At 39.8% G+C, this 16,068-nt stretch overlaps 3 protein-coding genes across 3 annotated transcripts in view; 1 reads left to right on the top strand and 2 right to left on the bottom strand.

The window, feature by feature from the left end:
- Positions 1-566: 566 nt before the first annotated feature.
- rnf222 (ring finger protein 222) lies at positions 567-3,584 on the bottom strand. Its single transcript, XM_087808674.1, has one exon. It carries the CDS (start codon positions 1,520-1,522, stop codon positions 914-916), a length of 609 nt encoding a protein of 202 aa, XP_087664800.1. The 5' UTR covers positions 1,523-3,584; the 3' UTR covers positions 567-913.
- A 501-nt stretch (positions 3,585-4,085) lies between these two features.
- ndel1b (nudE neurodevelopment protein 1-like 1b) lies at positions 4,086-13,148 on the top strand. The gene is made up of 9 exons (XM_087808673.1): positions 4,086-4,221; positions 5,984-6,080; positions 9,506-9,659; positions 10,107-10,255; positions 10,323-10,459; positions 10,547-10,714; positions 10,782-10,873; positions 10,954-11,087; positions 12,184-13,148. The coding sequence occupies exons 2-9, from the start codon at positions 5,995-5,997 to the stop codon at positions 12,272-12,274; spliced, it is 1,011 nt and encodes a 336-aa protein (XP_087664799.1). The 5' UTR covers positions 4,086-4,221; positions 5,984-5,994; the 3' UTR covers positions 12,275-13,148.
- A 20-nt stretch (positions 13,149-13,168) lies between these two features.
- LOC148065093 (medium-chain acyl-CoA ligase ACSF2, mitochondrial-like) overlaps positions 13,169-16,068 on the bottom strand; it is a 179,024-nt gene continuing 176,124 nt past the window's right edge. Inside the window, exons 12-16 of the mRNA XM_087808672.1 lie at positions 15,891-16,042; positions 14,280-14,421; positions 14,050-14,160; positions 13,915-13,983; positions 13,169-13,250 (exon numbers count right to left, since the gene is read on the bottom strand). Coding sequence (XP_087664798.1) covers positions 13,200-13,250; positions 13,915-13,983; positions 14,050-14,160; positions 14,280-14,421; positions 15,891-16,042 — 525 coding nt within the window. The 3' untranslated portion in view covers positions 13,169-13,199. The remainder of the gene's footprint in view (positions 13,251-13,914; positions 13,984-14,049; positions 14,161-14,279; positions 14,422-15,890; positions 16,043-16,068) is intronic.

Here is a 16,068-nt window from a genome sequence, read left to right as displayed (position 1 = left end):
TTATTCTTATTAAATCACATTTACTCTTCCTCGTGGACAGGGTGGCAGGAACTGACAATGAGTCACACACACAGGGATTAATAGGAAAAAATGTATTGTTTATGTTTTTTTCTTCTTCCTCCTCCTCATGTATAACCTGCACGACTGGATGAGCAGGACGGCCGAAAGCCATCTACGCAGGGAAACTAGGAGTGTACGAGTCAAGGTGGTGACTCGACGAGAGTTCTCCTTAACATTATGACCAGTTCAAGATCACTCCAATGAAAGCAGTTTTATATAACATTGAGTAACACGACGCTCTTGGATCTCCTTACAACGGTCGGCTCATCTTCACCAGCGAATCTGTTTCTTTCACATCCATAATTTATTCTTATCTTGACTCTCTTTTACTTGAATATCCTGCGTACACACTCCATGTCTTTTTAACAACAAAAAATGTAAACCCCTCCCTTTAGTCTCCTGAGAATAGAAGCATGATGTTGTTACAAAAGTTTTACAGCTTTGGTTCAGAAAAAAAAAGTGCTGCTTGGAAACACGTATCTAACAACACCAACACAACAATGAACGACTGAAAAGTGCATTTATTACAATTCTTATGCTGAAAGAATGTTTGTTTTTTTTAAAAGGTAGGTCCCATGTTAGTTCAGTGTATTTCAAACTATGACAACTATTTTCAAACACAGTCATGACATGTCGCATTCAGGAATGCCAAACAAAACGTGGCTCTTTAACCTTATAGGGGTCTGTTGCTATGGTGATCAAGAACCACACATGTTTGCTCCAATTTGTTGAATCCGGAGGTGAAATGATGGTTGAAAAGAACATTCAGAGTACAAAATATGTCACCTTTGACTACAAAAAATATAAGTTTTTGTGTTTTTTTTGTTATATAAAATCCTGGAGGTGGTGGAGGCTACGCCAGTAGAATCCAGGGTAAAGTCGCAGCCACCAGGGCGAGGATGGTGAAAGTCGACAGTAAGACCAGCAGACACCGCGCGGTCGTGCAGAACTTGCGTCTCCTCCTGCGCGGCGCCTGGACCAGAGTCTCCACCGCGCCGAGCGCATCCTCCTCCTCCGCCATGGGTCTCCCCTGAGAGCTGATGACGAAGATCTGGGACGCCTTGTGGCTCGGGCTGATCGTCCTCTGCCGCCGGATCCGGTCGGACACCCCTCTCAGGCAGCGGGACGCCCAGCCGGGCGAGGCGGCGGCGGCGGCGGCGGCGGCGGGCGTCGAGTCCCGGGTCGGCTGCGGCGGCGGCGGAGGAAGAGGAACCTCCAGGGTCTGTCCTTCTTCCCCGGGGCTCCTCTCGGGGGCCTCCAGCTTCTTGGTGACGAAGGTGAGGTGACGACACACGGGGCACACGATCGAGTCCCGGACGGTGCCATCGCGGGCGACCAGGGTCCTGACCAGGCAGTCGTGGCAGAAGACGTGCCCGCAGCTCAGGGTCCTCTCGGCGCCCGACAGACCCTCGTAGCAGACCGGACACTCCCGAGCCTCCTCCGGGTCTTTGTAAAATGCCATATGAGGGGGAAGAAGTCACAACCTCCTGAAGAAGAAGAAGGAAAAAAAAAAAAGTTGTGTCAAGTGGAATGAGCTGTGAGTGGGTGGAGGAGCGAGCGGTAGAACTGGGTCTGCGGCTCGTGCTGCAGTGATTGGTGTCCCTGCTGAGGAGGACGAGCGGGTTTTGCTATATAGTCTCAGATGTGGGTAAGTCGACTAGAACAAGTGGAGAAAAACCCTAGTGGAATAACCGCTTTAAATTTCCCCTCCAGTACTCGGTAAACACCTCGAGCAGTGAGCAGGGCCAGATAAGGATAACTTGGGGTTCTGGGCAATGAGTTGGGTCTATTTATACATATTCCTTTCGTTTCATTTACAACCATATTTATAAACAGAGACAGCTTAAGCAATAATGGGGCTTTGAGTTAAAATTTGATTTGGGGCCCCCCTTCATAGCATCTCTAGATGCTTTATCATTATAAATGCTATACAGTGTTTTCGGTGAATAATCTTTATATATTTATATTTACACGACACAGTAGGTTTTGACCTTTATTCAGTTTTCCTTAAAATGTACAAAAACAGAACAGTTTAAGGACAATAGCATAAAAAATAATATTTGACAATATTGCCTCTCTCGATGGAGCCAATAATGCTGAATGGGCCCTTGAATGAAGTTGGGCAAATGCCTTGGTATTTTTTTAACCAAACTATTGGTTTTCTGTCCATTCTTTTATTATATTCAAGTGTTTGTCATGATGTTTGATAGCAACAAAACTTAAAACTTCTCCCTGCCTTTAGTGTCAACATTTTTTATGAAAACATTGAATTAAACAGTCCCACATGAGCATTGTATACAATTCCTGAAAAAGTATCAACATTTTTTATAAATTGATATTAAAAAGCCAACAGGTTTACACACCACCCGATAATGCTGGCATTGTACCGGCTATTACGAAGACATGGTTTCCTTAAGGGGCATCAGGAAAAAACCCCAGCATGAGCCAAGACGTTAATCTGGCAAGTACCTTCATTTATATAAATCAACAGAGGTATTTCCAACCAGGATATGATTGGAATATTCACACCAACTTGTGCACGTGTGCGTCTATGTTGTGTTGTTCTTTTGTTGTATTGTTTCTGATCACGACTTTCAAGAAACGCTCTTCTAGCTCTGCAATTACAACAATAATCTCTCATATAACAATAGATCAGAAGATACAAAAAGAACAAAAACAATAATCGGAATAATGTTCTGTTATGAAACCTGGATTCATTGTTACATGTAATAAACAATCTAAAATGTTATGACTGGTTCTTAGATTAAATGTTTTTGTATGAAGTTTAAGTTTAGTATTATTCATTTATTTTATCCTAAATACTTATTTCGCTAATTTAATTTGTTTTTAAAATAAAATAGAATAAATAGTGATTTAAAATCCCATCATATTTGTTTTAGAAGGTAATAACCATTAAAAAAAAATCTAAACATATTTCAAGAGACTCGAGAAAAGGTCGACAAATAACTATAAACAATAAATATTAAATGAATGAAAATGAATGTATACTGGAAAATACAGACGTGTTGAATTAGAACCAGTATTGACTGAATATTAACAACAATTAAAAACATAGATTGAAATAATAAATGTGACTGTGGCTTTTAATCTTTTAAATCTGTTTTAAAAATATGTGATATCAACTCTCAAATAAATTCATAAATGGGTTCTTCCTTCTTTCAATCATTTACTACCATTAAAATACGTTGTTTTGTTATTTGAATTATCTATATTTGTGTTTTACTGCTGTATTTAATGTACTGTTCCAAATGAATGATGTTTGTTTTTATTTAAAGCACCTATTTTTTGTTGTTGTTATTATTATTATTATAATATATAGCATGTAGTTTGACAAATCCGATATTTGTCTTTTCATTTTCAGATCAATAACCTTAAATCTGGTTTTAAACATTAAATCCGAACATTGGTGTCTCCTCTTAATATCTCAGACAAACATATTTTCTTTGGAATTAGTAACAGATTCAGCATCTAGATTAAAAATGAGAAGTTCTAAAGTGGGTAATAATCGATGTATTATACTTTCATGACACAGACACTGTGTCCTCCCTTGTGACGCTACCTCAGCTGATCGACTTGTCCTGTTTCTCAGTGTGAAAATAGAATATCTACGGGCAGTGCCACAAAAAAAGGAGGGGGGAAATGAACGACACATTATTAAGAAGAAGTTTTTATTAAATAAAGAAGAATAATATAAATCTCAAATACTGTTTTATAGATCTAGTGCAGCGTTTCGAGAATGAACATAGAAAAACGAATCCTTATCTTAATATTCTCCTTTGTTTATTGTTTTGTAATGGAAATCACACGCCATCATGCGGTGAATACAGTAAACACGATTAAGATCCATTTAACAACAAACATTAAAAAAAAAAAATGAAAGGTGCGTCAGTTTCTATGTCGTCTAGCTCTAGGACAGACCCGCCCTGGGTACTGACGCAAGCGGCGTGACGTCAGCGCGCACGTCCACGTCGAGGCGGGTGTTGACGTCGCTTCCGGGAGACGCGTTGGCAATTTCCTAAACACGGCAGTGAGTCTTCAGTTCGGCGGTGGGAGCGAGTTCGAGGGACTCAAGACTTGCGGGCTCGCTAAGAGACGGAGATACTGACCCCCCATCTTTGGACGTTTGTGTGACATGAGCAGGTACAGTCGCGTTATTTATTAGTATGGGTTTTAAATCAGTTTTTTCTCTAGTAAGGCGTCGTTGAACAGTCATGACTAATCGACCCCCGTCAGAAATGAGCTGTCACGTCAGCTTTACTCTTTCAACGTATTTTGTATTATCAAATTAAATGAATATATATTTACAGATAGTGTCTTCTTTTTGTTTAACGTTTATTTATTTTAATTAAAAGCTAATAATGTAGCATTGTTAAGCTAAACCTTCTCGAAAATGCAGTCATATTTGTAGCTAGCATGTAGTAGCTTAATCGATCCCAGAGCAAATGTCAGTTTTTTTGTTTACATTAAATGGTTTAATACTAACTTAAGGTTAACACCGAAATAGCCATGATGCTTTTTTTTTCCTTCATAAAAGAGGATGTGAAGAGTAGCTTGTTAAACAGGAACTAATTCACTACGTTCTCTGTTGAATGTAGTGAAACCCATTTTATCTCTTTATCATTTATTTAAAAACAAGGATCAAATGATAAAACTCACATTAAAGAATATTAAGATGGGATTAAAAGCGATAAAAAGTTCATGAACCCTTTAAAAACCTGCATGTTAACTGTCACAGCATCCAAGACCTTATTGCTATAACAAAAAAAACAATAGTGTGTTATTTGTGTCGTTTTATATTTAATAAAACTGAAAAAAGACTTGCTAATACTCATAATTATTCACCAATTATAATAGTCAAGCATGAGTTAAATCCCTTTTCTTACTAATCTACAAAAAAAAGGATCCATAAATAAAGGTATACAATTGTGACTCTTAAAGTTTTCAATGACACCTTCCCTTCCTTTTTTTTTCTTCCTGGTATTTTGGTCCCTGCTTTCCCCTCATGATGGTGGAGATCAGTGTCGAGACACGTGAGAGGCCTGTCAGAAAAAAAGTTGTTGACGCCAGAACCTAAGAATGTTCTACAGCCCATGAGTGTAAAGCAAAGGGAAATGCCGTCATACGAGGCAGTCGTCCTACTTAGGAAGTGGGTTCCTTTGTTCCTTCACGATTTTCTTCTGTAATGTCACAGGAAATCCTAATATCATGTGTTCGGCAGAAATGAATCCGCCTCCCGCCCACCTACTTCAGTCACAGGCTTTACTTGTAGTTTTATAGTTCAGAGAGATCATTTAATCTGGCCTTGTTTGAATTAACACAAAAAAAGTTGTTGCATGTTTTAATGGAAGTTTAAACACAGATGCTTGTCTTTTGGTTAGTCTGCCCACATCGTCTGAGACCCACTTCCTCACTGACGCGATTCCCCAAATGCAAAACATGTTTTCAACTTCCAAAACAACTAAGGGTTGATGTCATGGTGGTCTTCTTATTGTGGGTATGATCTTGTCCCACATGACTGGAGATATAGATGCTCTTGGAAGACTTGATCATCATCAGGAGTTTCAACAAGTTTAATGTTTTTACAGCAAGCAAACCCTGATGTTTTGAACATGACTGTCACTTAGTGTTGTGACATATCCAGACATGTAGAGAAGGATCATTAAAACCTTGCAAAGCAGACGCCCTTAGTTTAATGAGTTTAATTGTTTTCAGGTATGTAACCCTTTATTTATCGTAATGGATTTCTGTCCAAAGTTATGCTTCACTTCACTTTTAATGAGATGATTTAGATTTAAAGGGATTGTTATCAAATGAGAGTGTTTATTGAATTAGAAAAGTGTAAACAGATTGTCAGGAACCTTATTTTTTACAGAGCAAATCATTTTATTTCATTTTTCCTCAGTGCGCTCTGATATGGACACAGAGATGATTCCAAAATTTTCGACAAAGGACGAGGAAGTGGATTACTGGAAGTCACAAGCCCTCAAATACAAGAAAAGGTAAGATTTAGTTTTTTCAATATTTGAACTAAAGCACCACCTGGCTTGGATCTAAAAGAGGTTCATTAATAGTTTTTTTTTTTTTTGCTTATGCAACATTATGGAAAAGTCACTCATGACCTTTGAACGAAAAACCAAAACATAACTTTTCCATGTTATGTCGACAACAAGTTGGCAAAACTAGTTTTATTACCCAATATAGTTTTAAGGCCAAAAATGTGTTTTTGTTCCAAAATAAAAACATAAAAGATTTGTTTTCTTATAATTTTCACGGTCCATTTCCACTCAAAAATGTGTATTTTCTCGGAAAGGAAAAACCGTGTTGACTCAGTTTTTTTGCAGTGACCACGTCTCAGCCGGTAGACAAACACGTGAAGGGTTATGTAAATCTTGGATTATTTAGACATCTGCACTTTCTATTCGTGGGTTGAGGCCCCGCTCTGCTCTCGGGTGAAGGTGACACGTCCCAGCAGTGGGTTAATATCCCAGTGGGTTTCCAGGAAATTCTTCTAGTGGGCACACACTGTCATGGAAAAAATGTTTCACTGGTTTGGTAGCCATGACTCCTACCCACAAGTGTTTTGAGGACTGCACTTTCACAGAGGGTTTTTAAATACGTGCTGATTTGAAGTTTTACGAAAGGTCAGAGAGGAAAAAATATTAGCTAGAAAGCTTAAATGAATGGAAAGAAAGTGATTTATTTATAGTTTTATACTGTGAGAACAGGTACAATCGTACAATAATGATGATCTGACGCCAGAGGATAAAACCTCATCGGCTGTCAGCAACAGGCCGAAAGAAACCAAAGATGCTGACTCGTCGTTTAGTAGGTACTGAGGTTCTTGAAGGAAGTCAGTTTCCAGCTGGAAGACATGGGTAAACTGAATTTAGATATAATTGAACGTTTCTGAAATGACAGGAAAGTCCTTCTGTGTCCTTTTTAGCCGAGCTGTGTAGTTATTGAGTAGTTTCCTCTGAAGTATAAATAAGAAGCTTACTATTGAGTTGTGTTGCATAATCTTGAATACAAGTTGAAAAGTCCAGATTAGGTTCCTTGTAGAGGTGAAGCTAATACTTTTATTCCTACCGAAAATGTCCTGCCTTGAGTAACAATTTATTTCCTGGAACACTTTTTAAGATATTTCTTAAAATCCCCTTCTTCACACCGAGTATTTAAATACTATGATTATAGGAAAGTTGAAATGTTGGAGTTCCCAAGGCTACGGACTCTTCCGAGAGTTTTCTTGAAGAACTAGTTGGGGAAAGATTCCCCGAACATGGATTGAATTCTGTCTTAAAACCTGGTATGAACTTTTTATGTGAAGCCGTTGAGATGGAAAGTTGAAGCATCGCTGTCGTCCATGTTTTATTTTTTGTAACATCGTATCCAGACATTGATTCTAAAATGTTTTTTTCAGAAATTCCAGTTAACCGTTGATGTTTAATGTTGCTGCAAGATACATTTTGGGGGAAAACACTTGGGTAGTTTTGCCCATTAAACCAGCAAAGAGATAGTTGGTTTTTTTTTTGGTGATGTACTCAAGTTGGGGTCGGAGAAACGGCCAGCGTGCTGATGAGGCAGCCTTCTTTCTGTTCTGGTATGTGTGGAACGACGGGGCACAACAACTGATTCATGAATTCCAGCTCTCTGTACTGCCATTATGCCCGCGGGAGTCAGCTGACCTCCCCGTTAACAACTATGTCATCATGTGTGTTCGCCTCAAATACTGGAGCGTCAAGGTTAATTGGATCCGTAGATTAGCGCATTAGATAATGACTTTTTCCGCGGCTGTTTGGGTGTGTTAGGACACATTCTCTCCGGGGCTCATGTGGTCTCGGCAGTGTGTCGTCCACTTCCTGTTCCTTCTGGCCCCCCCCTCATTTTGTCTTCACGTGTGACCTCTGACCTTTCACAGCTGCAGCTTACGAGTGAACCACCCATGGTTATGATTCAGCTGTGTCCTCCGAGCTGTATATTTAGCCTTGGTTGTAAACGGTGTCTTGTTTAGGGCTCAGCTGAAAGTTGGACATCTCAAAATATCTCGCATTTGTTGAGTTCGGCTGATTCTGGAGGATGTTGGTATCGTATACAGTTGTCCCTCAATGTATTGCAGTTCACAGGGTCTTGCTGTGTCACAGATTATTCCTTTTTTTTTGCACTTGGGGCTGGATATTTCAGTATATCATGGACACTTTTTTTAAAATTATTGTTTTTTCAGTATTTGATGGGTTTTTTTCATGCAAGAGAACATATTGTCTCTAATTTTGAACAAGATTTCTTCAGTTGATTTACTTTAAAAGTATTTAATAATGATTTTTTTTTGCCATGAGTAACTAATAATTGGTTATTATGTTATTCCACATTTATATTAAACATATTGATCACTCTAACTATATACTGTCTTGTATATAACCAGACTTAAATTGGCAGAAAAGTATTTCACAACCAACCAGGTACAACACAAGCAATTTATTATTAAGTAAGTAATTTTTATTTGTATAGCGCTTTTCAAGACCAGGGTCACAAAGCGCATAACCATTCAAAACAATATTCAATAAAGTATATACTTTAAAGGTCAAGATAAAACTGATAACACAACAGGAGTTCCAGAAAATCAAGGAAAAGCCTGAACAAATAAAAACATCTTAACATGTAAATAAATAAAACAAAATAAATAAAATTAGTAAAACAATAAAAAAAAACAAGCATCAAAAGACGGACGTCCACCCCGTGTTAACCTCGTGCGTCGTCTTTCAGCCACTTTAAATTTAAATGTATTTATTTTGGTCGTAACAGTTTAAAAGTGTGCTCAGGTCAGTTGCTATGTCAAAGTGATCGACAGCTGTGCTTCATTGGCTGGGCGGCAAAGCACTACGGGAGCTTTTCAGTTCCCCATTACTGAGAGCGCCTCATATGTTGTATTTGTTGACTGTACTTTCTGAGGAGGCTTCGATCATTTAACATCTGCAAGAAGCTCCTCTGCATGTTCTACCAGTCTGTGGTGGCCAGTGTCATGTTCTATGCTGTGGTGTGTTGGGGTGGGAATGTGTCCAAGAGGAGTGTCAACAGGTTGGACAGGTTGATCAGGAGGGCTGGTTCTGTGGTTGGAATGAAGCTGGACTCACTGGTGACAGTTGTCTTTATCTTTAGACTTCGATTGTGTCATCTTGTTCTTCCTCTTTATGTTCTTCTTCTTATTTTATTTTTTATATATTATTCTTTATTGTTTATGAAAAATTGCTGGCTATTGGTAAAAAACAATTTCCTGAAGGAGACCTCCTGAGGGATCAATAAAGTTTTACCTTACCTTACCTTACCTTATATGCAAGTTCTAGTTTTCAAGTTAACCAAAAAAAAACAATTTAAATCGCTGGTGTCGCAAAACCGTGATTAATTCTTGACCCAAACGTTTCCGTCCGTCCAGCTGCCATGACGCCCAGGAGGAGCTGCAGGAGTTCCAGGAAGGGAGCCGGGAGCTGGAGGCCGAGCTGGAGGCCCAGCTGACGCAGGCCGAACACCGCCTCAGAGACCTGCAGACGGAGAACGAGCGGCTGAAGAACGAAGTGTCGAACCTGAAGGTACCTGGCCGCCTGCCAGCGTTTCTTTTTTATTTTTAGGACTCGTCTCTCCCGGAGCTCAGCTCAATAAAGCCATCAGCGGTTACTTAAGAGGTTATCCGATCTCAAGGTCCAGCGCCGTGGATGCTGTAAGGGGGTGTTAATGACACGACGGCTCATCCGTCTCGCTTTAATGTGGGATAAAAACCGGGAGAAAATAGCAAACAGACGAGTCTAGAACGACCGCGAGCACAAACTGTACTCGATCAATAGTCTCCGTGGTAAATCGTGCTCATCACATGGCCACTAAAAACAGCCGAGTCAGGTCGTTCCGCTGCAGAAGCGTTTGAGGCCAAACCAGCCTCGGCCTGGAACAAAGAGGTCCTTTTTTTGAAATGAGCGTCACATGATCCCCTTTCTTTTTCTGCAAACTTTTATTTTGACCTTTTTTTTTTTGTGTCTCTGCAGGAGAAGCTGGAGCTGCAGTACGCTCAGAGTTTCAAACAGATCTCGGCACTGGAGGACGACCTGGGTCAGACGCGCAGCATCAAGGAGCAGCTGCACAAGTACGTGCGGGAGCTGGAGCAGGCCAACGACGACCTGGAGCGAGCCAAGAGGTATAGTGTGACCCGACGAGGAGTCCAGGACGACGAGGGTTACATTTTTGCCGTCTTTTTTGTCCAGGGCGACAATCGTGTCCCTGGAGGACTTCGAAGGCCGTTTGAACCAGGCCATAGAGAGGAACGCCTTCCTGGAGAGCGAGCTGGATGAAAAGGAGTCTCTGCTGGTGTCGGTGCAGCGGCTGAAAGACGAAGCACGAGGTGAACACGGGGTGGACGCCCGCCTTTTGATTCTTGTTTTTTTTTTGGTTTTCGTTATTGTTTTACTCACAAGTCTACGCCCCGCAGACCTCAGACAGGAACTGGCCGTCCGGGAAAGGACCACAGACAGGATGTCGGCTCCCAGCTCTCCCACATTAGACGTGGACAAGATGGATTCCGCCGTCCAGGCGTCGTTGTCGCTCCCCGCGACCCCCGTGGGGAAGACCGGGGAGCTTCCCTTCATGAGCCCCAAAGGTGAGTCTCCGGGTTCACACACACTTTTTGGCGACAATCCACTCACACCTGGGATCATGTCCGGCAGCTCTTACCAACGGGTGTGGAAGCTCGTCGCTCACGCCCACCGCCAGGATCACGGCGCTCAACATCGTCGGGGATCTGCTCAGGAAAGTCGGGGTGAGTCGAAAAAAAAAAAACGCCTCTAACTTAATCAATACTTGATCAATACTCACCCCGGTTTCTTATCCTCTCACAAGGCTCTGGAGTCGAAGCTCGCCGCCTGCAAGAACTTCTCCAAAGGTCAAGCGGCCCGGAAGAACTTCGCCAGCGACAACGGCGCCCTCATCAGCAACAACAAATTCTCTCTACACACCACTTGTTACGACAAAACGTGAGTCACTTGTGGGTTGTTTGTGTGTTTTGGTAAAAATCGGGCGATACGCGCCACGATAGAGGGACAACGATACTATTTATTGTAATACTGTAGAAACTATATTAGGAGTACTTTCTGCTGCCATCTTGTGGCCGGAAGTTTAATCGGGACACAAAAATGAAACTAACGCAAATCGTAAATATCAAATTATTCCATTTTATACACAATTTACTGAAGTATAAACAACAAAAACTATGATAAGCTTTAAAAGCTGCTGGAGTCGACTGTGTCCTCTCGTCCTCAGTCGTCGTCGGGGTTACCTTGTTCCCGTAGCTGGGGAGGACTTTGACTGTTGCCATCAAGTGGCTGGACATTTAATTGCAACACAATAAAAACGCAAATCATAAATGTCGCATATATATAAAATTATTCAATTTTGTACAAACTTTACTGAAATAAACAATAAAAACTCAATCAAAAGAAAACTGTATATGTAAGAAAAATGATCAATACTGATACAGTACAGTGATATTTAAGTTTATGGATATTTTTTTCACTGGACTAATGTTGTTACTACTAAGTAATGTAGTGATGTACTGATGAAGCTTCAGGAAACAGTGTCATTTTGTTCAGAGGTCAGTAGGTGGCGCTATCAGTTTAAAAATGATGTTTCATTAGAACAGTTGTTCAAAACAAAGGAAAATAGTGCAGAGACCGCCATCTAGTGGACTCTGAAAATAATGACACTGACCATCAATATTACAACATATCATGATACTGTAGTAACAAGGATATATTTGTAGTATTGTCGAGTACTTGACTCTGGTGTTGCAGTATTTACAGACCACAAGTCTCTTGATGAAGTCGTAACTACTTTCATTTGTTTTGAAACCAAAATATGTCCAAACATCAGCTTTAAAAGCTGCTGGAGTCGACTGTATCCTCTCGTCCTCAGTCATCATTGTTGCTTTATCTGCTAAGGACTTTATGACTGCTGCCATCTAGTGGCCGAATGTTTTAAGAGCGACACAAAAATGAACAGATGCTGTGAATATTTTCAAGTTTATTGTTGATCAAATATTGATAATTGATACATATGTGTTTCTCCTTGCAGGACCTTAAACGGGTTGGACCCGAGCACCTTGACCTCCATGGCGTCCACCAGAACCGTGTCGCCGGCGGGCCTCCTGCCCGTGAGCGTGTGAGTCCGGCCAACGCCGCCCGCGAGGCGCCTCTCGATGAATGTACGCGCGTTTTGTGTGGGAGTGTCTTGGACGACCGTACGACAAAAAAAAACCTGGTCCGCAGCTCTCACGTCCCCGATACATACTTGCATGTGTTGAGACTAACACGACTGAAGGTCACTTAATACGACCTTGACCCTCCTCTTATTTCCTTCTTCAATTGCACACCTTAAGCTAATTTCTATTCCGAATGTATTATATTGAAAAAGAGAAAAAAAAGAAAAAAGGGATCTGTCGACGCTAATTTAAGATGCAGTATTTTCTTGTGTTGACGCATGTTTGCCGAAGCCTCACTCTCTGAATGACTGAAGTGAATGTTGAACGTTCAGAAGCCATGACGTGTGTGGCTGCTTGTTATCAGCTGGTTCTGTCCCCGAAAGGTCAAACCTGGACGGATGTTCCAGGGGGGTTTTGACCCTTTTTTTTTTTTTACGGTTAATTTTTGTGCTTTTATTGTGACAGAAACGCGTTAAAATTGAAAGGCCTCGTTTGAACTTGAGCTCCGTGGTTGCCTTTTTAGTTTCTGTCTCTCAGCACCAGCGTGACCCACAAATATATATATATCGTTGATTTTAACAGGTCCGGATGTTTTGCAATCTTACTTTTTTTTTTTTTTTTTTTTCGTTTGATATTATTTGGGGTCACAGCAGAAGCCTGTTACCGACCAGACTGGAGTCTGTACATAGTTTGTATTGACGGTCAATTTGATAAATTTGTACATACTGACATTAAAGTCCTATTTATTTCAGAATGTGTACGGCACGTGTTCAGGCGCCGCCGTTATACGATGTTTGTTGGAATTGTTTCACTAAATAAAGATTGACATTAAAATATACTCGGTTTTCTTTATCGTTAATCGTTTAATCGTGTGATTTTAAAAAATGGATTAAAAACCTAGTTTCTTCTCAATTTCTTCTCTTAGTTTGTTTTTCTGGATCTGTGGACAGAGAAAAATAAAAACAATTTCCAGTAAATATGAAGTTCAAATATTTACACATTCGATTGAAATTGAGGTATTGAGATACAAAATGTGCAGAAAAAGATTTTTGTACTTTGTGAAATTGCATTTATTATAAAGCCAGTTTTTTTTTCTTTTTTAACATTTTTTTGTAATATGAACTAAATAACTCCCTGTGTCGTCACATTTGTGCATGATTGCTGCGCTAATGGCTACACAAGGATTATTTATTTGATTTATGAATTTAAGGCAGTTGAAACTGAGTTGAAACCCTCACATGTAGCCATTAGCGCGGTAAATCCACCAAAGTGTATAGTAAAACTAGACAGATTTTTTTTCATCTATGTTGCGAAATATCTCGATAGCATAGAAGTAATACATGTGACAGGTTGTCGGTTTAAATCTCAATTAGTTATTACTAGTGACGGTCTGATGAAGCTTCATGAAACAGTGTCATTATTAAAAGTTTTGTGTTGTTTAGAGGTCAGTAGGTGGCGCCATCAGTTTAAAAATGATGTTTCATTAGAACAGTTATTCAAAACGAAGGAAAATAGTGCAGAGACCGCCATCTAGTGGTCTCTGTAGATAATGACACTGCTTCGTGAAGCTTCATCAGACCATCGCTAGTTATCACATTCCGTACCTTTCCAGAGGTGGTGAGAGGGAAGCTGTCCACGAACATCACATAGTGTGGGATCTTGAAGTGAGAGATCTGTGGAGCAGAGAAGCTGTTTAACAATATTTTATTTTGAGACTCAGGACTCGTGTAATGGTCCACCTGGCCTCTGCAGAACTCCTTGATCTGGTCTGGACTGGTCGTCTGTCCGTCTTTCAGTCTTACGCAGGCGCACACCTGCTCGCCCAGCCTCTCATCTGTCACCCCGATCACCTGCCGGACACAAATATTCTCCTTTTTTTATCTCATGTTTAAATACTTGGTTTTGTCTCGTTTATAAAGGAGTTATAGGATTCTAAGCAATGCCGCCCTCTGTCGGTCGTGAGTCTCACCTGCACCTCCTTTACTTGAGGGTGTAGGTAGAGGAATTGTTCGACTTCAGCAGGATAAATATTTTCCCCTCCTCGAATGATCATGTCCTTGATACGACCTTCGATGCTCAGATAACCCTGGCGGTCCAGACTCGCCGTGTCGCTGCAGACAAATGGATTACATGTCAATAATCCTTCACAAAGTTAGATATAGATGTGCATAACTGTTTTGAGTATTGTTTTGATTGTTAAAGCGCTTTGTGACCCTGGTCTCGAAAAGCGCTATATAAATATATATTACTTACTTACTTACTTACTTACATGTGTTTAAGTCCCAAAGTTATATGTTTTTTTTAAAGACAGATGATCGAAAACATTTACTATTAAACTGATGTTTTTATGCAAACATTTAAACTAATATGGGGTCAATTTTGTATTTATGTTTATATTATTGATGAGTATTGTGTTTTCTTCACGACTTGTACGAATCTAAAGATAGAAATTAATCAAAATGTCTTGTTATCGCAAATAGCTAGTAAAGAAAAAATCTAGTTAAAAGAGAAAATTGCATCAAAAATATAATCTAGTTTTAGTTTCCATTGAGTAACACTCAGTTGTAGTGATTCATTGTGTGAACAGAACACGAGGGTCAAGCGTGACCTGAAGGTAAACATTAGTTCCGCGGAACATGAGTGACAATAAATCTTTAACGTCTTCACGTAACATGTGGAAAAAGAAGCCTCAAGTGGTTGAAGAAAAAATATAAAATGGATCATGTGGAAATGTAAGATAACAAAGCTTTTTATTTTAGCTGTATTTTAACTATAGACATGTTTTTCAACAGAAAATAAAAAGTCTTAAAAATGTACTTAAAATCATATTTTCCCATTTTTCTGTTATTTATTAAATTATATATAAACGAAATGATAAAGGAAATAATCACCTTCTGGTTTATTTTATAATGCTTGGACATAATTAAATTTTAACTAAAAAATCAAACAAGTAACTCAAATCTTTATATGTTTAACTTAGCATAGTGACTATTGCTAGCATGCTAATGCGCTAGCGATTTTAGCTAATGCTATAGTTAGTCAATGAAGTTCTTAATTTCTTAAAAATACTCTTAGCAATTATTAATTATTGTCCACTAGATGGCGGTCTCTGCACTATTTTTCCTTTTTTTTGAACAACTGTTCTAACGAAACATCATTTTTAAACTGATGGCGCCACCTACTGACCTCTGAACAACATGACACTGTTTCATGAAGCTTCCTCAGACCGTCACTGATAAGGTTAGCCAGCTTTATTGAGATATAAGGGTGTTCTTTGTATTTCTGTAATTTTATTTAAGCAAAAAAAAAAATTGTATGTATTGATGTTATGTCTATTTCCATGTTAATAAAACATTAAAATAAAAAAGCTTTGACAAGCAATACAATCATATATTTAGCTAATGCTAATGCTAGTGCTAACATTTCTTTCTGTAGCCCGTGAGGCTAAATAACATTTTTCAAGGCCTTTTTTCTTCATATTCTAATACCTTAAAAAGGGATATATTTGTGTATCGACGCGTCTACTACCGTCATGATATTTCCAACGACACAAATAAAGTGTTAGCGTAGCATTTCCTACCCAGTTTTGTACCAGTGATCGAGGCCTAACACCTCCCTGGTCTTCTCCTCGTCGCCCCAGTACCCGTGCATCAAGCAGCTGCTTCGGACCATCAGCTCCCCCGTGGCCCCCACAGGAACCATCTCCCCGGTGCTCGGGTCCACCACTTTAGCCTGTTTTTTAAAGCCAGTCACTCACG

The sequence above is a fragment of the Callionymus lyra genome, chromosome 15 (assembly GCF_982586985.1).
Source record: "Callionymus lyra chromosome 15, fCalLyr1.hap1.1, whole genome shotgun sequence".
Taxonomy (NCBI): domain Eukaryota; kingdom Metazoa; phylum Chordata; class Actinopteri; order Syngnathiformes; family Callionymidae; genus Callionymus; species Callionymus lyra.
The sequence above is the reverse complement of the archived record's forward strand: the minus strand, read 5'-3'. Positions and strand labels throughout refer to the sequence as shown.